The sequence below is a fragment of the Hibiscus syriacus genome, unplaced genomic scaffold (assembly GCF_006381635.1).
Source record: "Hibiscus syriacus cultivar Baekdansim isolate YM2019G1 unplaced genomic scaffold, ASM638163v2 tig00001349_pilon, whole genome shotgun sequence".
In the NCBI taxonomy this organism is placed as follows: domain Eukaryota; kingdom Viridiplantae; phylum Streptophyta; class Magnoliopsida; order Malvales; family Malvaceae; genus Hibiscus; species Hibiscus syriacus.
This window is the reverse complement of record NW_024061867.1, coordinates 982,203-1,007,088: the sequence shown is the minus strand read 5'-3', so window position 1 is coordinate 1,007,088 and position 24,886 is coordinate 982,203. Positions and strand designations below refer to the sequence as shown.

Below are 24,886 nucleotides of genomic sequence, written 5' to 3'. Positions count from 1 at the left end.
AACTCTCTAACTATAGGAATTTCTTCAATCCCCTTCTCTTTTGCTCTCACATCCAGCACACTTGCAATAAACCCTTGACATCCATGTAGCAATAACTTCTTTGCCGACATCACTGATATTAGATTAGCCAATGGGTTCCATCATTCACTAAATACAATAACTTCTATATCTTCTGAACTTCTCAACGTTAGTCTTTTCAGTCTACAGTCAACATTAGCGTAATAACGATATAACCAGTCCATTCCCAGTATTACCTCCAATTCGTCAAAAGGTAATTCCATCAGATTAGCAGGGAATTCAATTCCCTGAATCTGTATGGGACACCCTCGACATACCATATTAACTCAAGCACTGCATCCTAACGGATTAGTCAATATTACCTCGCTGCTAGTAGATTCTAATGAAATATTCAATTCTTTCACTAAATTACTGTAAATGTAAGAATATGTAGACCCTGAATCAATCAATATAAACACATTCTTATCATACAACTGAAAGATACCTGCTATTATTTCTAGGTCATCTTTATCCTCGCTAGTCTTGAGATTATACACCTGAGTTGTTGAGCGTATCTCTTGTGGAGTCGAGGATTCTGACTGACTTCTTCCTCTACCTCTACCTCTTCCTCTCCGTGTAGCCAAGGCAGACCTCTCTGGCTTAGCAGATTTACCCGCTAACATGGGACAATCCCGAACAAAATGTCTGGTGTCCCCACATTTAAAATAGTCTCCAGAAATCATTCTACATATCCCCGAATGGTTCATTCCACAATGTGGACATTGCCTGACTTGGCTCGGGTTAGATCTCATAGCTCCAAATCCATTGACTGTGTCTGTCGACCCCTCATCTGATTTGATCCCCTTGCATAAGATACAACTGACTCTGAATTTCTTGGGGTCAAGAACTCACATCTCTGCCCCTTTTTGATGGTACATCACTCGATGATGTGCCCAATCTTTTTGAAGTCTGAACTCGAGAATCCTCAAACCTCTCATTTTGAGCTCTTTTCAGAGCTTTAGCACGGTTCACCACTTCTTGAAACGAAGATAAATTCAACAAAATAAGGATCTCTTTTAGACGAGGATGCAATCCCTCAACAAACCAATCGCAATCATCATTCTCTGTAGGAATTAACTCCGCAGTGAAACGGCTCAACTTGTTGAATTCATATTCGTACTCATACATTGTACGATTCCATTGCTTCAAATTCATGAACTATTTCTTCATCTGTCTGATGAACTGATCTCTGATATATTTATGCTTGAACTCTTCTAAGAACAAAGACCAAGTTACTTGATCATCGGGCATTCTCAATGTAATGTTGGTCTACCAAATCCTTGCTTGCCCTCGGAGCAATGAGACTAATCCATCCAGCTTCTCTAGATCGGAACAATGAAGTCCCTCAAGCATGATTTTTACATCATTAAGCCAAAGGTCCGCAGTAACAAGACCTTCTTCGGCTTCACCTCTAAACTCTGGTGCTCCTAACCCTTCAACTCCTTTGCAACATTCATTCTCAGAGTTGAAGTAACGAAAGGTTGCAAACGCGCCAATACTGCATCCAGTGTTCTGAAAAACACATTTTGATCACTCACAGGCACTCCAGAGGGTGCTTGATCTTCACTCTGCCTGGCCAGGGCATGTGAATTGCTACTTTCAGTGGGTCTATCGTCTTCCACTTCACTTCTAGAGCTACCATGTCCGGACATCTATAAAAACATACTCATATCGTTCTATCAGCAAAACAACATACTTAATATTATATTAGATCAAAAGTTTTCGCTATTTTGTTGACATGTATGCCTTATGGGACACTCTAAACTTCGGTTTATGCCGAGAATCGACTAAATCGTAGCTCTGATACTATTAAATGTAACACCCTTAACCCATATCCGACTTGAATATGAGTCTGAGGTGTCACATTGACTTTTCAAACTTTGACACTTAAAGAAAAACAGAGAAATTTTAAACTTTCATTAAAACCAAATACATTAATTTACATAAAAGAGACCACAAAAATACAAAATCGATCAGAGCATTCTTAATTAACCACTTATTACATGCCAACACTCTATACACAACCAAAATACCTACTTTGTCAATTACTTCTGATCTGATCTTTTAGTAGTGATGTTGTCATTGCCACCTCTATTACTACTCCTCTTGATTCTTGGTACCTACGTGTAAATCACTTACACGCTAAGTCATAGACTTAGTGAGGCATAATATAAATATATATATATATATATATAACAATGCATTCATGAACATTCATTCTTACCATCTGATCATGACATCTTTATTTGTATGTATCTATTTCACTATAACATATATGACGATAACATACACATATAAAACATATATTCTTATGATAATTCCACTTTAACTTATCTTTGAATTGCCCATGTACATTATGGAGAACAAAGGTATGTGAGTACATAGAGGTTGTGCACTATGCTGTCACCACAGCTCGTATAATTCCCTCAAGGGGCACTGAATATTTGTCCCGAATAACCATTATGTCCTAAAGGACCACTGATTGTTCCGAAGAACCACTATGTCTTGAAAGACCACTGATAATCTCTCGACTTTTGGCATGCCAATTATACATATAGCTCTCATATTAAATAACATGGGCTTAATTATAAATATATTTCTCATTTCATATCTCTTTCATCACTGTCCATGTAAACACATAAGTCACTATATATGATCATTTTCATTATTTCACATATCTGGAAGAATTCTCTGATAATGGCATTCATCATATAATACCATGTTAATCATGAATGAAAAATGCATGAAATCTCTATAATGTTAACACATATATATATGTATGCATGTGCATGAATATAAAATCATAAATTCAATGATAAGAGATAGACTTATCACAAGTCTTGTCTCAATTCCATTTCATCTAGGATATGCACTCACCTTGGCCTTGTTTATTTTGACTTGATCCTAATCCTTTGTTTGTTCCGGAACGAAATTACGTTGTATATCTACATAGTAATACATTGATACTAATCAGTATACTAATTAATATATTCTAAACTATCACTCCTTAGGTTAAAAAGAAAGTTATTTTTACCTTATAATGAAGGTATGCATCGATGCACTCTACAATGTATCAATGCATTCCTTAACGAGTGCATCGATGCACTACCTGTGCATCGGTACTCAAATCTCATTCGATGTTTGTATTTTAAGCGGGTGCATGGATGCACTCCTTATGCATGGATGCACTCCTTATGCATCGATGCACTCCTTATGCATCGATGCACTAATGGCATTCGATGTTCATTTATTTGAGAGTGCATCGGTATACATTGAATGTGCATCGATACACACAACCCAGAAATGATACTTGTGCACGAAAATCCCTTCCTAATCCTCTCAACTTTTCATATTTAACCCCTTTTTATATTCTTAACTCTTATACACCTATTTAAACTAATTACTACTCATTCAATATCTCTTAAACTTCAAAATTCATTCCTCCACATAAAATTTAAGAATCTCACTCAAATTCCCACATGTTCTTAATCTGATTCTAACCCTTCATATCCCTTAATCAATTTGGTGACAAGTCAAATTCAACTTCCAATTCTCATTATGAACTTTATTTCGAAATTTCATTTAAGAACTCCAAATCTTTAATTCTTCATAGTCCCTTCATCTTGTTGTTTTAAAGCAAATTAAGTTTTCCTTAAGCTTAATTAGCATCTAAGGAGCAAAACCAAACTTAAATCTCAACTAATAAACAACTAGTAATAATTCTTACCTTTGCCTGGCTCATACGCACAAAAAAGAAAGGAGGAGAAGAGATGCCTGGAAGCTTGGATATTTGCTTCCTCTCATACACGTGGCCTCCATATATATCTAACCAAATTAATTATTTTCCTTGCAAATGACCATTTTGTCCTTCTATTCTTTCTTCCTTGCAAATTTAACCCTATACCAAATTACAATACTTTTCAATTATTCTGCTTTAGTCACCAAATTCTGAAGTTTTATAATTTAGTCACTAACCCGATATTGAGACTGTTACAGGTACGGTTTGAATATTGTAAGAGTTTTGTGTATTTGATCTTTACCATATCAAGGCACACTCTTTTTTCTCCATTTAGGATTAGAGATATTTTTTAATGAGGTCCTTGAGATGATGTACTTTGTTCTTCTTTTATACAAAGTACCCTCTTTAAAAAAAAACAAAACAAAACTTAAAATTTAGTCACCAACAGTGTGATTTATCTTTTTCATTTATTATATCAGGAACTAAAACTTATTGCCCCCGACAAATTCTTCTTACAATAAATTTAATGATTTTTTATCACTTTTAATTTGGATTTTTTTCCATTTTCAAATATTATTTCTTTCTCCAACACAACAGAGCATCATAGATAGATAAAAAAAAACCATCATTCGAAAATAGTCCAAGTCTTTAAGACATAAAAGATCCCCAACATCAGTAAAATGTTTTTTCCCCCACAACATTATACAGCTAACCTAACCCAATTCAAAATTGTTGCATGAAAATCCAACCTATATATCATCAGTGTCAAACAGGGGCAACCAAAATGAAGCAACTGCTTCAGGGCTGAAATAATATAATGTTCCATAGCAGCGCAAAGAATGAATTTAATATGAAGCTACTTAAAGCCAGAGAGAGACAGACTTGTAATCATCTACACATTGTGATTGGTCGAGCCTAGTAATTTTTCCTCCTCTCTTGGGATGTCAGTCATCGGAATCTGAAAGCCAGACTTGGTAATTTTGTTCCATTCATTTTCTACTCGAAAGAATATCCATTGGAACCTTCTTAGCATCTCTAACGCGGTAATCATAAACACAGTCAAGTAGTTGTGGCGGAGATGAGCGGACAGTTTATATGTCCACGTGCATCGCAAAACCAAGTTGCTTCCAATAACCCAAAAATAAACCTACGAAGAAGGCAACCATGCATGTGAAATACCTCACGATGTGCCCATTAAGTGTCTTGTGGAATGAATTGCATGAATAGTTATCAGCATTAAGATTCTTACCCATCCTCGCCCATATAACAAATTGGAACACAAACTTGGTTTGTTGAACTTGAAGATCCTAGTGAAGACACTGCCGTAAATACAGAATTTAAAATGAACTTAATTAGGCGCAAGGAATGCCAAAGTGGCCTCACAATCAAATATTATATATATAAACTGTCAGGAAAGGGGATATATAATCATACCTAAGGTCCCAATCACGGGTTATGTCCCAATAAAATGAGTAGAGTGAGTTAACAAGACTTGAGAAAAGCCAGAGGCGACGATAAACATAGGTCCAACTATCAGGTGAAACATGATATTTAAGGGCTGATAGAAAAATCACAGGGACTGCTGTTGAATATTTTAAAGCTGAAAACCACATGCAAATTGGATTAGAATTAAAAAGACAGAAGTTAAACAGAAACAGAATGAAGATACATCAGGTGTAAATAGTTGCATATAGCCAATATGAGATAAACCACATGAGAACAAGTAATAGAAATCACCAACAAAGCTGATGATGTGCTTTCCATAGAGTTTAGGAAATTTCTTAAGGGCAAAACATTGTATACATTACCGGTTCATTGATCCATATCCATTCTGACCAGATGTAAATTTTAATAAGAAAATAGTAAGTTATCAAGGTACTAGATATATGACCATTTAAAAGGGTTGGCTTCTCTTTTGTATCTTTGTATTGCCGCAAACATTGCAGTAGCCGCCAAATATATGGAATAACAAGCACTAGTGGAATTGCAACTGAGTGGCTGCCACAAACCGAGTCTGCTTCAAACCATGCGATTGTTGCAACCTACATTACAAGAGAAAGCTCATCTTATTCATCTGAGGAGATAAACATTGCGTCAACAAAAAGTTCTTCAACAGTTCCATGTTGATCGAATCCAAATTAAGCATAATATATTTAGTACTAAATATGAGAGAATAAGTATATCTTTTTTGTTTCTTTGCATCATCACTAAATAGATAAAGTGGTTGGCCAAAAACCACAAGCCTTAGTTTAATTAGAACCTAATACAGGCAATTCGAAAAAAAACTTTATCGTAAAGCATTACAGGCACAATTTTATGCCTCAAGTTCAATGAGTTTTAACTGCATCGAAAACCAGAAGCAAGAGTAATCAGATCCTCATCAAGCCTTTCATTATGATCCTTTTCCTCCATGTTTGGAAAGGATCTACCATCAACTTATTTTTCTTAGAATCACAGGCATACATAATGGAGTAGGCAACACAACTTGCAGATATTAACGATTAAATGAAATTCCTGTGCTGTTGGGAAGAGTATTGAAGGTCTTATCGTCAGCCAATTTGGAAAAATAAAAAAATACCACCAAGCACAAAATTTGAGAGCGCTCTTAGCCTTTTATAAATAACCTACCTAAAAATCTTCAGTATTGAAATTACCTGGCGATGAACCATTCAACAGACTGAACGCTCCAAATCTGAAAATACCTTCACAAAATAAAGATTACAAGCAATTAGGGGGAAACACAGCACCTTTTACAAATCAAATCCTAATTTAATGACCTTAAGAGTATGTCCAGTAATTTTTATCCAATGACATGCATCTAAACAACAGGAGACCGAAACTTTCTTCATAAGAGTATCAAAGTACGAGAGTATTTTCATAGATTGCTCCTTTAATTGGTACAATCTAATTGTTAAAAGAAACAAAATAAGCTGCTTGCTTAAGGATATGAAATGATGTTACAGGTTCATACCTTGGCCATGGAGGTAAAAATGTCTGCCAAGAAGAAGTCAGGAAATGAAATAGGCTGTCACACAAGAATTAAACAAGTAAAAAATGCAAATGCATGTCAGCGAAAGAGAACCTCGAGTAATATCCACTAAAATGAAAAAAAAATCCAGAGTAAAGCGAAATACTCCCAATATGAGGAAATGCTAATTGGCAAATGCAGCTTGCTAGCTCAAGCACAAAGAAAAAGAAAGCTACTCAAGAAACTAGCCTGAAGTGGGAAAGCTATCCGCCAGAGTGTTCTTAGGAAGAAGTAACGAGATGAAAAATAGAAAATGTCGAAGGGGAATATCAAAACCAAGGCAACAGCAACATAGAGGATCACCTGCAGGTTGTATTTCAAATGTCAGAACCATCAATGTGTCATAATACTGATGGCATGGGAAACTTGGAATTCCTACAGAATCCAATCTACAAAACTACATGAAAGGACAACACACAGTCACCTAAACATTTGCATTCGTACTCGTGCATACAGAATCATTAAAGTGACAAGTAATAATTAAGTAGTAAGGCCCATAATTGATAAATCTAATGGTTGAAAACAGGCGAAAGGTTACTGTCTTGCAAATATGCAGTTAAATTATAGGGACAGAAGATATGATAATGCTGGGAAACAGGGTAGATATTACACTGGTTGCGATGCTGCCAGTGCTACTTCTCCGTGGGAGTAAAGATAAAGGTAAGCTGTCATGCTAGTTGGCACTATAACCGTCATCCATATGCTACACTGCATGTAGCAAAACAGAAAAAAGACATTATAATAGGAGTACATATTCTTTTTTCTTAGTGGAACCACAATCTCAGGAGCAAATTCTCAATAAAGCGTGTGAAGTGCACAGATCCAAATAACATGAAGAGCACATTTAAAACAATTACCTTCCATATTTCTCTGTGAGTAAGGTGGTTTTGATCAAGATCAAATATCTTTGCATAATTAATAGTGCTCTGGGAAAAGACCCATAAACACACCCCCCACAGCCAAACCATCATTGTCTACAAATTGCAAGAGCAAGAATTAAGATTCGATGGACATCTAATATCAAATATCAATCTGTAATCATACTCAAAGATATGTTAACTAACCACAAGAAGGAGAGGGTTATAATATAAGAATGCCTCATACAAGAACAAGTCTCTTAAGTCTACACTCATTCTCATGACCGAATCCCATCCAATCTGTTTCAGAAAAAGAAATCAAACATTCTTGAGATCAATTCTCACAAGAATCAAAACTCTAGCTAACGGTACAAATACTGACCTTGCAACAAGTGAAGGCCCAGATCAGAAACCATAGGACTTTAAATCTCCATAGAAAGGTAGGAGAAGGCATTATGGCTGCGGTGTGCATAGGTGAACTGGAACCCTTCATTTCTCCAACCACGAAAGGGAACACGTAACCTTCTTGAACAATATTTCCAGGTTCACCAGCCCCTAAATAACCAATAAATAAGTAAACAAAACGATTCGCATTTTTTTTAGATGAATTTAAGTAGAAGGAAAATCAATTATCGAAACAGATAAAAAAATTACCTAGGTCAGAAGAAACAGATTTGGCGCCAGGTTTCCGAAGATGAGGACTGTGAGAAAAACCAATTGCCGACGGATTTTCAAACATGAGCTTGTCAGGTTCTTTTACTCGATCTCAATCAAAGTTACATCCTGCAACCGTCGAATTCCAGTTTCATTTCCTCAGCCAATAACAACAAAGCACAATCATCCTAAAATTCATAATTAATTATCCTAACAATCAGCAATAACATCAAGTAACGAACAATGATCAGATCCGAAATGATAATGAAACGGAAAATGTTACCGGATTGGGATAGAAAACGACGTCGTTGGATGGCGATGCTGGCAGATCTGGAAAGAGAGTGAAATAGATTAATGTATTTTGAACTGAGAGAGAGAGAGAGAGGTGAGTTTCAGCTCAGTTCGTCGTCTTCGTCAGCGCGGTATTCATCGTTACCTTCCCTCTCCTTTATTTTTTTTCTTTAGAGAAGGCTATAATAACCCCAGCAGTATACTGTACGTTAGCAAATAGTAACAGGTAATGCCATGCGAAACGGGTGAATGGGCGTGATGGGCGGGGTAGTATGTATATGTTGGTGAATGCTTGCGCTCCTTTACCCGCTCAATACAAACGCTTCCAATGCTTAAATGCTTTTATGTCGCTGAAATCCGCATGTAAAGAGAGGATAAATTAATGAAGTTGTAGACTTTAGGGGGAATGTGAAAATATGATTTTTCATAATATATAAAATATTTCAAAGGGAAAAAATAATCTTTAAAAAAATCTATAAAAAAAACTAATAATTAATCGAGAAGACTCAAACTCAAATAATAGAATGATGCTTGACCAAATACAAATATGTATGGTACATAACGGATAGATTAAAGTTAGAAGGAATAGGGTTAGCCCCACAGCCAAACAGACCAAAACTCTTTTAAACAGTGAGCCAATAGAAACTTGACATTATCAGAACAGAATTGCTAGTCAGATGTATGCGTGAGAGTACAAGAGAAACATAGTGAGAGATTATAATCTTCCAGATAATGGTAGCATACGCGGGACTTGTTTCCCTGGGCGTTTCTTTACCGTCTATGCTTTGTCTTCCTCGAATTGGCTTCACCAAACGCAGACCATTTCTCAGTAAGCAACACTACCACTACCTTTTAAAAAAAATTGCAGGACTTGTTTGTTTATGGTTGAATTTAGATGTTTCAGGTGAATTAGGACCAAGCCACGGGGTTTTGAGGAATTCCCTAGTATTTACTGAATGAATCATTTGTTTTGATTTGAGAACTAATCGAGTCCATTACCCACCATTTATTTGATGTTCCTGTTAGAAGTAGAAAGTTTATTATTTCTGTTTTAAGTTGTAACTAATTAGCAGTTAGTTAGTTAGGCTGAATTTGTATATATATTAGTATTGACTTGATACATTTAATTAAATGAGAAGTATTATTCATTCTAAAAATTTAACATGGTATCAGTTTACAGGTTTTTCGTTTTTGGGTCTTCTGCGTGGCTCATCTTTCGCTGAGCACGGAGGCCCGCTTTCTTGCTTCCATCGCTTTCTCCCAAATCAGATTCGCCCCTTTTTTGCCTATCGTTTACTAGGGTTCATGGCTTTCCCCATCGATTCCAATCACCCCCTATTTTTGCACCCTTCAGATACGCCTGGCATCCAATTGGTCTCGCATCAACTCTCGGGCTACGAAAACTATGTTATCTGGAGTAGATCAATGCGTATTGCGCTCCTCGCCAAGAACAAGCTTGGTTTCGTGGATGGAACCTGTCGAAGAGAGGATTATGATGAACCGTTGCAGCCTCAGTGGAAACGATGCAATGCTCTTGTGCTCTCGTGGATCTTGAACTCTGTAAGTCAAGATTTGTCAGTTGGGATCGTCTTTGCCTCGAATGTAGCAGATGTTTGGAGAGATCTCAAGGAAAGGTTTGATAAAGTTGACGGTTCTAGAGTTTTTTTTCCTGCATCGTTCGATTGCTACACTTATTTAAGGTGACTCTTCAGTCTCGGTGTATTTTACTCGTCTCAAGCTCTTGTGGGATGAGTACACTGCTCTTGTCCCTTATTCTTTTTGTGAGTGTGAGGCTACACGACAGAACTCTGATCATGTGGAACAATGACTTTTTCAGTTTCTGATAGGTCTTAATGAGACTTACTCTGCCATTCGGAGCCAAATTCTCATTATGAAGCCACTTCCCATTGTTAATAAGGCATATTCAATGATCATTCAGGAGGAGTCTCACCGGATTCAGCTAAATAGTGCACCCATTGAATCCTCTGTAATGTTCTAGGCTATTTCTAAAGGGAGTGATAGAAGGCGATTTACTGGCACCTGTGAGTATTGCAAGGTCAAAGGCCATAGTCGCGATCGCTGTTATCGCTTTATCGGTTTTCCGCCGGATTTCAAGTTCAGTCGAAAGAAGACTCCTCAAGCTGCCATGGCAGTTACTTCGGTGCACACTGCTGATGGAGAGACTGCAACTGAATCGATGGTTTCTTCTTCTATTTCGACTGTGCCTGCGTTTACTACTGAGCAGTACAATCAAATTCTCAGTTTGTTAAGTAAGAATCCAGCTCCAGATTCCAGTGTGAATCTTGCAGGTACTGTTAATTGTGGTTTACCTGCTTCTAATGGCTTGTGCATTCGCTGGATTATTGATACTGGTGCCACTGACCATATTTTATCTGTTTTCAAGGGTTTACAATCTCCTGTTTCATGCTCTTCCCCTCGTTATATTCATCTACCAAATGGTCAAATTGAACTAGTATCACATATAGGTTCTCATAGGTTAACATCTGATTTAGTTCTTTCTAGTGTTTTGTTTGTTCCTAGCTTATCTCACAATTTGATCTCTGTCTCTCGGCTTGCTAAAGATCATGCTTGTATTGTTTCTTTCTATCTTGACATTTGCATCTTGCAGGATCTTTGCACTGGCATGATCAAGGGGATTGGTAGAAGATTTAATGGCCTTTATATTTTTGAGTCTAAAAGAGCTACTAGTTTGTTTCCTGATTCTTTAGTTCGTTCTGGGTATGTTGCTTCTGCTTGTTCTGTTTCAATTTCTAATAAAACTGGTCTTTGGCATGCTAGATTTGGGCATGCTTCTGTTTCATCTATGCGCAAATTATCTCCTTATGTTTCTAATAAACTTAATTTAAATACTGTCCATTCTTGTGATATTTGTCCTTTAGCTAAACAAACTAGGCTGTCATTTCCTATTAGTCTTACCAGATCCTCAACACCTTTTGAATTAATTCATATAGACTTATGGGGTCCTTATAGGATTTTCACTCATAGTGGTCATAGATACTTTCTGACTATTGTTGATGATTGCACCAGAATGACTTGAGTTTACCTCTTGAGAGTTAAGAATGATGTTGTTTTATTCCTTAAACAATTTATCTCCTTTGTTTCTACTCAGTTTTCTTCTGTCACTAAGATTGTTAGAAGTGACAATGGTACATAATTTTTCAACTCTCATTGTACTCCTTTTTTCTCAACTTTTGGTGTTTTACATCAAAGTTTCTGTGTTCAAACTCCACAGCAAAATGGAATTGCAGAAAGAAAGCATAGGCATCTTTTAGAAGTAGCTAGAGCTTTACGTTTTCAATCAAAAGTACCAATTAAATTTTGGGGTGAATGTGTTTTAACAGCCCGCTTCATCATAAACAGACTTCATTCTTCTGTTTTACAATGGAAAACTCCTTATGAATTGCTTTATCACAGACCCCCTGATTTGTCCATTCTTAGAGTTTTTGGTTGCTTGTATTATGCCACTAATGTCAAACCAAATGATAAATTTGCACCTAGAGCCTTACCTTCTGTTCTAATGGGATACTCTAATACTCAAAAAGGGCATCTCTTGTTTGATCTCACTTCTAAAAAATTCTTTGTTAATAGTGATGTTGTTTTTCATGAGTAGATATTTCCATTTCATTTTCCTACTCAAACAGAGTTTTTTTTTTTCTTCCACTCCTTTCATTCTTGATTCTGAGTTTTTAGTTCATTCTTTTGGTCAACAAACTACTCATACTGTCCTATCTGAATCTGATGCTTCTTCTGCTCCTTATTCTGCATCTGACACTGGGTAATCATCACAATAGTCAGCACCTTCAATAGATTCAGTAGCTCCAGTTTTGGTTAGGAAGTCTACTAGGGTTTCTAAACAACCCCAATGGTTGAATGATTTTGTTTGCAATTCTGTTTCAACTTCTACCTATCCTATTTCAAATTTTGTTTCCTATGTTCATCTTCCTATTGCTACACAATCCTTCATTTCCTCTATTTCACATCCTGTTGAGCCTCACTCCTATCATGAGGCCATTCATCATCCTGAATGGGTAAAAGCTATGAAGGATGATATTTTTGCCCTTGAAACAAATAAAACTCGGTCAATTGTTCCTTTACCCAAGGGAAAAGTTTCTATTGGATGCAAATGGGTTTATAGAGTTAAGTACAATGTTGCTGGTGCTATAGAGAGATTTAAAGCTCGATTGGTGGCCAAGGGTTATAGTCAAAGAGAGGGTGTGGATTATGTGGACACCTTCTCACCAGTGGTCAAATTGGTTACTATTCGATTTCTTCTTGCCATAGCTTCTGTTTATGATTGACCTTTGTTTCAACTTGATGTGTATAATGCCTTCTTGCAAGGTGATTTGTTTGAGGAGGTATATATGGAACTTCCTCCTGGTTTTTGCAGTCAGGGGGAGAATAAGGTGTGTAGACTGCAAAAATCCCTTTATGGGTTGAAACAAGTATCCAGACAATGGAATTTGAAGTTAACTGAGGCTCTTTTAGGGGCTGGTTATGAACAAAGTAAGTTTGATTATTCTTTGTTCACAATGAAGAAGGATGACAAGATTGTAGTTTTGTTGATCTATGTTGATGATTTGTTGATCACTGGAAATGATAGTTGTTTGATTGATGACTTAAAAGCTCTTCTGAACAAGAAATTTAAGATGAAAGACCTTGGTGAGTTAAAGTATTTTTTGGGTCTCGAGGTTATGAGATCAAGAGAAGGAATTTTAATCAATCAGCGCAAGTATGCCCTTGAATTGATTGAGGAAACAGGTGTAAGCGGTTCAAAACCAGCAAAGACACCTCTTGAGCAAAATGCAAGGCTCACCACAACAGAATATGATGAGTTATGCACCAAAGGGAGTAATGGAGTTGATGACAAGTTGCTAGTAGACAAGAGTGTTTTTCAAAGGCTCATTGGAAGGCTAATTTACCTCACACATACTAGACCAGATATATGCTTTGTTGTACATCACTTAAGTCAGTTTATGCAGCAACCAAAAGAATCTCATTTGCAATCACCATTGAGGATAGTGAGGTATATCAAAAGGAATCCTGGTCAAGGAATTCTGATGGATTCAAGTAGCAGATGTGAACTTAAGGCATTTTGAGATTCAGACTGGGCAGCATGTCTTAATTCAAGGAAGTTTGTTTCTGGTTTCTGCATTAAGCTTGGAAGTTCATTGATTTCATGGAAATCCAAGAAGCAAAATATTGTGGTCAGATCGTCTGCTAAAGCAGAGTACAGAAGCATGGCAACTACTGCAGCAGAACTGACTTGGTTGAACGGCTTAGCTAATGAGCTCGGGTTAGAAAAGAAATGTCCAATCAAGTTGTATTGTGATAAATAGGCTGCTCTTCAGATTGCAGCAAATCCAGTGTATCATGAACACACAAAGCACATAGAAATTGATTGCCACTTTGTGAGAGAAAAGATACAAGAGGGACTCATCAAAACAGAATTTGTGCCTTCTTCAGAGCAATTGACTGATTTGTTTACTAAGGCCTTAGGAGTACAACAACATGAATATCTTGTATCCAAGTTGGGGGTAAAGGATGTCTTCTACCCACCAACTTGAGGGGGAGTGTTAGAAGTAGAAAGTTTGTTATTTCTGTTTTAAGTTGTAACTAATTAGCAGTTAGTTAGTTAGGCTGAATTTGTATATATATTTGTATTGACTTGATACATTAAATTAAATGAGAAGTATTATTCATTTTATAAATTTAACAGTTCCTTTGAAAGATTTTCATGTATGTTTCTTCTGGAAGTCGCTTTAAGGTTTTGTTTAGACCAAAATATGATAATCTTTAATGAATTTTACTTTTGAGTTTTGCCTGTGTGCTTTGAAATTGTGCTTCGAAGGACTTCATTTGGAAATTGTTGTTGATGCTTAATTGATGGTGTTATCCTACAGTGGCAGCATTGAGTGATGATCCTGTTCAAGAATGGATTCTCACTTAAGGGAAAGCAACCCAGATTACAAGAATTCGCCCCGTAGGTGGTGGTTGCATCAATCTTGCAAGTTGTTATGAAACTGATGCTGGTTCTTTTTTTGTTAAAACAAATAGGTACGTTATGCAAAGTTCAAAAAAATTTAATGCCTTGGGCATTCGTAATGCAGCTAATTTACAACAATTGGTAGTTTCTTTTGCTTGATGAGTTATTGTTTTCCAAATGAATGAACGTTTTTGTTTTGCTATTAAAAATGGATCAGGAGTATTGGTCCGTCAATGTTTGAGGCAGAAGCTATCGGTTTAGATGCCATTTATGAAACTCGAACAATTCGTGTGCCTAAGCCCTATAAGGTAAGAGTCTAAGTTTACGCTGATGCCAAAAAACTTGGTTTCTTAAACTTCTATAATGCTATTCTTTTACACGGAAAATTGTAATTGAACTTTGTTATGCATTTGTAGGTTGGACCCTTAAGAAACAGTGGATCATTCATCATTATGGAATTTATTGAATTCGGTGCATCTCGGAGCAATCAAGTGAGCCAGTTCAATTCTTTTTTTTTTTGTGTGTGTTTGTGTAGATAGTGGTAACGGTAATATTATTTTGCCTATTAACCCTTAACTATTTATTATCTGTTAGTCTGAACTGGGAAGGAAGCTAGCTGAAATGCATAAGGCTGGGAAATCAGAAAAAGGCTTTGGTTTTACGGTTAATAATACTGTTGGAAGGTGCAATCTTTAAAAGGCCATGATTGTTTTCAATCATATTGGTCATTCTTCTAATGCCATTACAATCATTTTACCTTTTTTTTGGATATTTTAGCCTTGACGGTATCAAGGAATTCAAGATGGTCTGTATGCTTTAGAACTCCTTTTTGAGTTTTAACGCGTGAATATGTGCTGCCTTTGTAGTACTCCGCAGATAAATACTTGGTGCTCTGATTGGATTCAGTTTTATGGAGAACAGAGATTAGGTTACCAGCTGAAGTTGGCACAGGACCAGTATGGTGATTCAACCATTTACCAAAGAGGTTATTCTTGCACCATGAACCACTGTATACGTTTCTCATGTACATTGTATTCAACACTGTGACTTGCCATTTATACTCTGATACAGATAGCGAGTTAAGTTTATCTACATTTATTAATTATGTGTAACTTACATGCATATTAATTGACGATTTTAGAGTATTTGCATTATTTATGCAAGAATATTTATCTCCTTGCTTCTGGTTTTTGTGCATCTTGGTAGTTGCACTTCTTAAGATATAAGTGATAACTACTTTTTTTCGACAAGTTTGTTTACCAAGATGATTCAAAAACATTTGAAAGTGCAATTATCATTCACAAACACTTACCCGAAATTTTTACTTTTAGGAATTCCAATTCAAATGAGATAGATATTGACTCTAACATCAGCTTGTTAAAGCAGAGTGTCATGCACTTTTCAAATAACAATGGACAACTTATTTACAGGGCAAAGGTTGATAAAGAACATGGAGCCTCTTTTTGAAAACATCGTTATAGAGCCATAATTGTTACATGGAGACTTATGGAGTGGAAATATCACTTCTGACAAGAATGGCGAACCTGTTATACTTGATCCTGCTTGCTATTGTAAGTTATTATTTGTATTGATAAAAATCACTCTTAATTGGTAAATTTATTTTTCCTTTGTACGTATATTAAGACTTGAATCAATCTAATTCTGCGTACCAACAGCCTAGAATTCCTGAAGGAGCTAATATACATATTGGTTATATTGTTCTTGAATCTAAAACAATTTAAGGCCAAATACTGTGATGTTGAGTTATCTATCATATCAATAGTGGCATGAATACGTTTGGAATTGGCTGCTTAAAGAAATAATTCACTATATCTTTGTGCCCCTCACAGATGGGCACAATGAGGCTGAATTTGGAATGTCATGGTGTGCTGGCTTTGGAGGATCTTTCTACAATTCTTACTTTGAGGTACTGTTCTTCTCAAAAAGCTTTATATGTTTTAAGCATTACAGTCACAGTGGACTTAAAAAATGATCAAATTCCTGTATAATTGTTCTTTGCTTTGGAAGACATTAATATCTTTCAGGGTCACTAGCATTTGATTTAAAAAATAATAATTGAAAGGTTTTCTGGCTGCTAACTGTTGCCATTGGGACCTGTAATCAATTTGAATGCCATTCCGGCTCATGGAACTGCTGAAGCTTCGGCCTTAATGATTGGCTACCCTTTATAACTATTGATTTTCTTGAGTCATAAATTCATCAGAAATCACATCATGTTGAATTTAAGTCTTGTAGAAAACCTCATCAATGCAACCTGAGCTTCATATATTACTTTCTCGTGTTGCTATCATTTACCAGGTGATGCCCAAACAACCAGGCTTTGAAAAGAGAAGAGATCTTTATCTGTTGTATCATTACCTAAATCATTACAATCACTTTGGCTCCGGTTACCGCTCATCTGCTATTTCAATAATAGATGACTATCTGAGAATGCTAAATGTATAGTCACGTCAAGACTGGAAGTGCTTTTACACATCTGTATGTAGTAACTTTTCTTTCGGACATTATCTGTTTGTAACAAATTTGTGTGAGGAAGATCATTATTATTCAGTTTATTTATTTTATGGTCATTGTGAGATGAATATGCTATCAGAATGGTGCTGATTTCCTCTTCACAATCTCTGTATGATGGTGCATGCTGCCCTAACGAATACAATATCATTTATTTACAGTATTCAGACTGGGCTTAGCATACTATTGAGTGGAATTTTCTTTGAATCAAATATAATATATGAAAAATTATTTGACATGTCTTCACTGGATCTAACAAGGCTAGTTTCTCAGTTAAACACTTACTAGTAGACTAATTCTTTTGCTTGCAAGTTTTGGTGTTAATGGCAGGATCTCAAAGCACCATGGCTACCACTGTCATCACTAACACCAGCAAATACCATAACTAAGCCAACAGAGCCAATGGTTTGAAATCATTGGGAGTCAGGCAAAGTAGCCTAGGGTGGAAGAAAACAAGGATTCATCTCAATGTGTGAGACCGGGACTAGGGGCTTGTGATACAAATTACAAAAGGCAGTGTGTGTGACCACTTAACTTTAGGAGCTGCCATCCTTCAAAAAAAAAAACCTTTAGGAGCTGCCAACACCAGAACCCAGTTGATATGGAGAATACTGGAAAAGTGGTGCAACCAAAGCATCATTATGTCCCATGTGGTAGATGAGCAGCCCCCATCCACATATTGGGGAAGCTCTATCGTTTCATATTGCAGCAATGAATGGAGTGGTCTCGATAACATGGGTTCGAGTCTGATGGGTCAGATATGGGGGCAATGAGTCTTAATGACCGATGGGATGGATCGACAGCCCAAAATTAGTTGAAGAATAAGTGCTGCTGATCATCATCATGGTTCAATGAAAAAGAGGTTTCAAGGTTTCTTTTTGACTTCTATGGTGGTTCCTCACACTTTTGGAGGGTCCACCTACAATAGAGACAACAAGTAAATGCATGTGCATGATGCAGCAATTGCTTGATCTTTATTACATATATAGCATGTGATATATACTTTATAGTAAGAATATGTGAACTAAACTTTCTGTGAAAAAGAGAAAAATGCATTAAAAGCTTTTATTGAAGATAAGTTTCGTACGGTAAACTATCTAGCTAGTTCTAAAGGCAAAACCCAATCATAAGGGTATTAATTCTAGATATAGGATGTTCATGTCATCATATTCAAAATGATATAAGAGGGCTTTGTTTGCAGAAGTAAATAAATAAATGGTGATTACTGATGTGTCAAGAGTCACTAGTTGATTGGAGTGGATTAAGTTTAGCTGGAGAGTAAAGAAAGAGAGAGAGGATTGATCCTTTCCAAGGATGTCTTTTTTTTCTTCTCTTTCGCCATTTCAATCAACCAATGGCTTTTGATCCATCATGTGAATGTAGAGCATCATGATCTTTCACTTTGTGCATAATACTGAATGTGAAGTTATTCCAGATATCTATGCCTTTTTGTCTAATGCCCATTTCTTCGTTATCTTGTTTCGAGTTGTTCATCCTGAATCCGATTTAACTCCGGAGGTAGAGCTAGTCGGTGATCATTGTTTGGTGCTGGTACTAAGAGTGGAAGCAGTTGAGTGGTCCCGTTTTGGTGTGGGGTCAATAACATTCATGATGTATGCAACTTGCAGGATGCAAATACTTGGCATGAATACCAAACATTTTACATATTAGCAACTGCACGCCTGCTATAATTATCCAAGTTCTTCTCCCCCAATGCTATATAATCTGTCTCCAGGGTACAATATGCTAGCAAAGAAAAAAAAAACAATTGGACCTGCGGATGAACATTGAACTATGTGCTACTCCTCTTGCGGAGCTAAAAGATTTCATTCACAAAAGTTAATCTAATATTGAACTATAATCAAGCAACAAGTGTTATTTACGTATAAATTCAATTGGCAGGTTGATTCTGTTAGAGTTTTATGATTTAAAAAATTCATACGCATAGAGTAAACACATTTGATCGATCGGTCAAGTTGCTTACCTTTGTTCAATCATATTTTCTTAGGTCATAGATTTCAAATCTACTGGGAGCACTCCTTTCCTCTAGAGTCCCCCTTCCTCTCTCATCTAAGTAGAATTAAGATTAAATTTAAAATTTGTCAAAAAAAATCATAGGTGCAATTCGTACAATTAGAATCCATACATGTTTATACTTCTACTGTTAGACTATTAAAAGTAAGAAACTTAATTTGAGTAGATTTTTTATTATGCAAGTTTCTTTTGCAATCAAATAATTTCTTCCCTTTGATCATAGTTTTTCCAGATTAGTGTTTTTATGTAAAATTTTGATATCTCATTTTTGTGTGTGATCATTTTACTTACTTTTATCATCATATATTATAATAAATTTGTATAAAAGCATATTCAAGTTTGATTTGATCGATATAACAACGTCTTTAAGATATTAAACTTCGTTGTTGAATCGCAATACCACATTTGACATCATGCCATATATTATAATTATTTGGAAGGTAAGAGATGTGTGATTTCTACTAAAACCAAGAGACAACCAAGGCCGGTTGTACAGCTTGACTCGGAACAAGCTTTTCTAGCCTCTAGGCATCGGTTTCTAGAATCGATTCATGGGATTTGGTCGGTTCATGATATATACAGTTGGTGTGCTTTCACTTCAATCCAAAAACTATACAAATTGCTATATAACGTAAAAGCTATTCTATTTTCCTACAAATATATTACAACCGGACATGTTTTGGTAACAGAAAGCTATATGTTACTAAAACATCCCCCCTTTGGTCAAGTTAATGTCAATTACTCGACTATCGGTAAAACAAGAGAGCCAATTCTTCTTTTTGTTTGGTTTCGTGGAGGTTGGTGTAAGAAAAAGCCAAAAACCAAAACAGTTATAGAGAGAGCCGACAAACGCCAGCGTCCCATCATGGCCACGCCGACACTAACATAGCATGTTAAATATTTTTTTTATATATTATTTAGTCCGATTAATTTGGATAAATTTTTATAAAGATTCACAATTGGGATAACTATGATCAAGTTTTACAAGTTTACTTTTTTTTACTTTCACAGGTCTAAAACTTGAAAAAGCTGCTGTGTAATGTAAGTTACCACCACCATTGAACTTTTAAGCATCCTAGGTAAGCTCTGCATGCATAAATTTCTATCTTATACAAATAGATTGGAGTTTGACCTTTGTCGGGTTTGGGTTTACCAAATCCATATCCAACTTCAACCAATACCGACAAAACACGTGGAACGAACCCTGCATGGAAAAGGGTTCCGGAAAGGAACACGATTTGTAAAAATCGCAACCAAATCCGAACGGTCGGATCTGTCCTAAAGCGGAATCAAAACCGTAGAAGTTGCTCGACATTTAAACACTCCTGTCCGAAATGAGTAAAACACAATGGTCATTCTGTCTTTAGGAAATCGAAACCTCGCTGGCAACTGGCAAAAGTTTAAAAAGAAACAATCTTTTTTAAAAATTATACAGAGAGAAGAACCCGAATCTGAAAAGCCTTTGAGTTCTGACACAGTGCTTCTATTTTATATTAGTATTATAAAGAGAGAAATACACACACAGAGAGAGAAACCAGAAGCTGGTTTGAGTTTTGAATCTGATTGTTTCCAAGCCTCGAATACTTAAATGGGTTTTGAAATTGCTTTGCCTTTCATAGTTTAAGATCCTTCATTAGGGAACAAACAATGGGTTCTGAGTATTTTTTATATAGAAATCAGACTGCAGGTTTCAAAGTTTCGAAATCCATGGCGTGTTGCTGATTCTTGGAAGCATTATTTTTCTGGGTTGAGTCTTAAAAGAGAAAGAAAAGTTGGAAGGTTAAGCCACAGTGGGTTGCTTGCTGGAGAAAAAAGGGACAAACTTTGGAGTACCTGAGTCGTAAAGGTTGGTATAGCTTACTTTCTTTCGTTTTGTTCTCATATATATGAGCTTGAATGTTGTAAATGGTAGAGACTAGAGAGTGCTGTGAATTTCAAGGTAAGTCAAAGCAATTTGAGGTATTTTCTTTTGGAATTTATTGCTTTGAATTTTCTTGGAATAAATATATTTGTTAGTGGGGTTTGTTCCATCGTGGAGAATTTAAATACACTCGAAAAATACACCAGCTTTGGACTATCTTCTCTTCAAAGTGAAGTCTTCTTCTCTGCCTCATTACCATCACCAGCTAACACTATTTATTGGGTTTATAATAAGAAATCCAATTTTCTTTTTGCTTTCGTTGTCAGGCAAATTCTTCACAAGGCAAGACAAGGATTTCCCATGGTTAAAAGTTTATTTTTTTTTTCTCTACCTACTTCAAAAGGGTATTTTGGGTACTTGGATTGACTGCTTATTGATTAGGCTTCAACTTTTAGTAGTTAGAAAGTAAACTTCGTTCATTCCCATATGATTGTTACATGTTTTGTTTAAAAGATCATAATTTTTTTAGTTGGCATTTAATGATCACTTGCTAAAGCAGAGGGTTTCCTGAGGGCTTCTTTTGGTACTTCAATTTCCAGTGAACCAGCTTTTGTGTGGTTGGACAAGATTCTCTAGAAACTCTCCTTTTTGTTTTTCTTTAATAGTATTTGTATAATTTAATAATTTTCATGGTTGATGATTGCAACTGCACTGCTTTATCATTTTTTTCTGTATTAATCATCTTTTTTTTTTCTCATCTGGTTCATTGATACAGCTCTGATGATCATTTTGATCCAAATTCATATCTGAATCATGGGAGATGGTACGCGAAATGGGGTCTCGGCCGATGAATGCTTATCGTGTGCTCAAGAGCTTGTTCCGATGGCACTTGATAAGGCAAGGGAGGTGAAAGTGTTCCCCGGTAGGTGGAAGATGATAATTTCCAAACTGGAGCAGGTCCCTTCACGGTTATCGGATTTGTCGAGCCATCCTTTCTTTTCGAAGAACACTCTATGTAAGGAGCAACTGCAGGCCGTGTCGAAGACGTTGAAGGAAGCGATCAAATTGGCGGATTCATGTTTGAAGGAGAAGTATGAAGGGAAGCTTAAGATGCAGAGTGATCTGGATGCATTATCTGGGAAATTGGATCTGAATTTAAGGGATTGTGGACTTTTGATCAAGACCGGTGTACTCGGGGAAGCTACTTTGTCTGTGTCTTTGGTCGGTCCATCCTCGTCGGAATCGGAGATTGTGACGCAGGCTCATCTAAAGGAACTGCTTGCACGTCTTCATATAGGGCACTTGGAAGCAAAGCACAAAGCGCTTGACAGCCTCGTTGAGATCATGGAGGAGGATGAAAAGGGTGTATTGTCTGTTATGGGACGGAGTAATATTGCTGCTTTAGTCGAGTTGTTAACCGCGACTTCGCCTCGTATTCGGGAAAAGACTGTAACTGCAATCTGCTCGCTTGCAGAATGCGGGAGTTGTGAGAGCTGGCTTGTTTCGGAAGGTGTTTTGCCACCTCTTATCAGGCTTGTTGAATCTGGTAGCACAGTTGGTAAAGAGAAGGCAATAATTTCGCTGCAGAGATTATCGATCCCGACCGAAACAGCCCGAGCAATTGTCGGACATGGTGGGGTTCGACCACTAATCGAAACCTGCCGAACTGGAGGCTCGGTTACACAGGCTGCAGCCGCTAGTACATTGAAAAACATATCAGCCGTTCCCGAGGTTCGACAAGTACTAGCAGAGGAAGGAATAATAAAGGTAATGATCAATCTCCTTGATTGTGGAATTTTGTTGGGTGCCAAAGAATATGCTGCAGAATGCCTGCAGAACCTTACTGCCAGCAATGAGAATCTGAGAAGGTCCGTCATATCAGAAGGTGGAATTCGAAGTCTATTGGTATACCTCGATAGTCCTTCGCCCCAAGAATCCGCAGTTCGAGCCTTGAGGAACTTGGTAGGCTCGGTATCCATAGAAGTTCTTAAGTCACTCGGCTTCCTCCCTCGATTAGTTCATGTGCTTAAATCCGGATCGCCGGGTGCACAACAAGCTACCGCATCGGCAATTTGTCAAGTATGCGGAACGAGCGAAACCAAAAAGCTCGTGGGTGAAGCCGGTTTCATTCCTCATCTTATCAGAATGCTCGAGGCTAAATCAAGCAATGCTAGAGAAGTAGCTGCTCAAGCCCTTTCAAGCTTGGTAACCGTCTCCCAAAATTGCAGAGAAGTGAAAAGGAATGATCAAAGCGTGCCGAATCTAGTCCAGTTGCTCGATCCGAGCCCGCAAAACACTGCAAAAAAGTACGCAGTGTCATGCCTATCATCTCTTTCATCAAGTAAGAAATGCAAGAAGCTTATGATCGCATACGGAGCGATCGGGTATCTCAAGAAGCTTTCAGAGATGGATGTCCCCGGTGGGAAGAAGCTACTCGAGAGGCTCGAAAGGGGGAAAATCCGGTGTCTGTTTAACCGGAAATAGTGAGAAAGAAACGAAAGGAACTCCCTCGTTTCTGTATAATGAAAAATTCCCCTTTTTCCCCTTGTTCATCCATCTTCCTTGTATGATGTTCCATTGTCTGTATGAAACAATGTAGTTATATATGCTATCAATGTTTCTATATTTATTGCAAGATCCCCTTGTGTTTATATGTTCCATCAGATCATTGCAGACGTAAATCATAAACCTTTTGATGTTCTGTAAGAATTCTGGATTCCGGTTTATTTGTGTCAATGCAGATCTTATGCTTCTAATTCAAGTTTGATTGTTATAAATAAGGCTTAAATATGTAAAAGGTGCTCAATCTATGCATGTTTTTCTAGTTTAGTGCCTAAAATTTATTTTATTTCAGTTTAGTGTCTAACATTTCATTTCGTGACTCAAAATGAGTCCAACCGTGACAGACCGTTAAGTTTGACCATTAACCTATTAAAAATGTCATATGCATATTTTTTTAATAATAAAAATAATTTCCGAAAATAAGAAATTATTTCGATTCAGTTAGTCATATCTTTTTTTAATAATAAAAAATAATTTCTGAAAATAAGAAATTATTTCGATTCAATTTGGTGACTAACGTTTCTTTCCATCTCATTCTCCACCCAAAAACCCTTAATTGAATTCAATAACCCATTGTACTTTTGTTCCACTCCTTTGATCTTAACACAATGACGACCCAACATTCAAAATCATGTATGGTTTCTCCTGAATTTTTTCTTCTTCGTCGTCTAAGTTTTTGCCAAAGAAATATGAGTTGATAATCTTTAATCTTGTCATTTACAACTATTTCAAACTCATCCTAATTCTCATATAACTAATTTATTTCACTTATTATTAACCCTTAGAATCCCACTAATAAAATTAACAAACAAACTAAGAAGAAATGGAAAGAAGGGATAATACCAAAAAAAACAAAACCACCAGTTCCAAATTGGAAGAACAAGGCAAGAGCCGACCAAAACAGGTGGGTTCTTGAGTTTGGAGTGGAACAAAGGAAGAAGTGGAAGAAGGTGGGTTATTGAATTCAATTTAGGGTTTTTGGGCGGAGAAACAGAAGAGAGAAAGAACGAAATAAACTATATGTATCGAATTGGAACAAAATAATTTCTTATTTTTAGAAATTATTTTTAATATTAAAAATATGTCAGATGGTATTTTTAATAAATTAACCGCTAAACTTAACGGTCTATTATGACTATACTTATTTTGAATCATGGAATAAAATATTATACACTAAACTGAAATAAAATAAACGTTAGATATTAAACTGAAAAAATAACATAAATTGAACACATTTTATATATTTAAGCCTATAAATAATTACGAG

General features: G+C 36.5%; 1 protein-coding gene and 2 pseudogenes across 3 annotated transcripts; 2 read left to right on the top strand and 1 right to left on the bottom strand.

Annotated features, from left to right (window-relative positions):
* Positions 1 to 4,466: 4,466 nt before the first annotated feature.
* Positions 4,467 to 8,801, bottom strand: LOC120126327 (annotated as a pseudogene).
* A 396-nt stretch (positions 8,802 to 9,197) lies between these two features.
* LOC120126317 lies at positions 9,198 to 17,210 on the top strand (annotated as a pseudogene).
* A 3,716-nt stretch (positions 17,211 to 20,926) lies between these two features.
* On the top strand, positions 20,927 to 23,688 carry LOC120126293 (vacuolar protein 8-like). Of its 3 annotated transcripts, none has more exons than XM_039144526.1 (2): positions 20,927 to 21,042; positions 21,833 to 23,688. In XM_039144526.1, exon 2 carries the CDS (start codon positions 21,871 to 21,873, stop codon positions 23,539 to 23,541), a length of 1,671 nt encoding a protein of 556 aa, XP_039000457.1. In that variant the 5' UTR covers positions 20,927 to 21,042; positions 21,833 to 21,870; the 3' UTR covers positions 23,542 to 23,688. The 3 variants fall into 3 exon arrangements, with proteins under 3 accessions (XP_039000457.1, XP_039000463.1, XP_039000451.1); XM_039144532.1 differs by lacking the exon at positions 20,927 to 21,042 and adding an exon at positions 21,107 to 21,155; XM_039144520.1 differs by lacking the exon at positions 20,927 to 21,042 and adding an exon at positions 21,549 to 21,721.
* Positions 23,689 to 24,886: the final 1,198 nt, after the last annotated feature.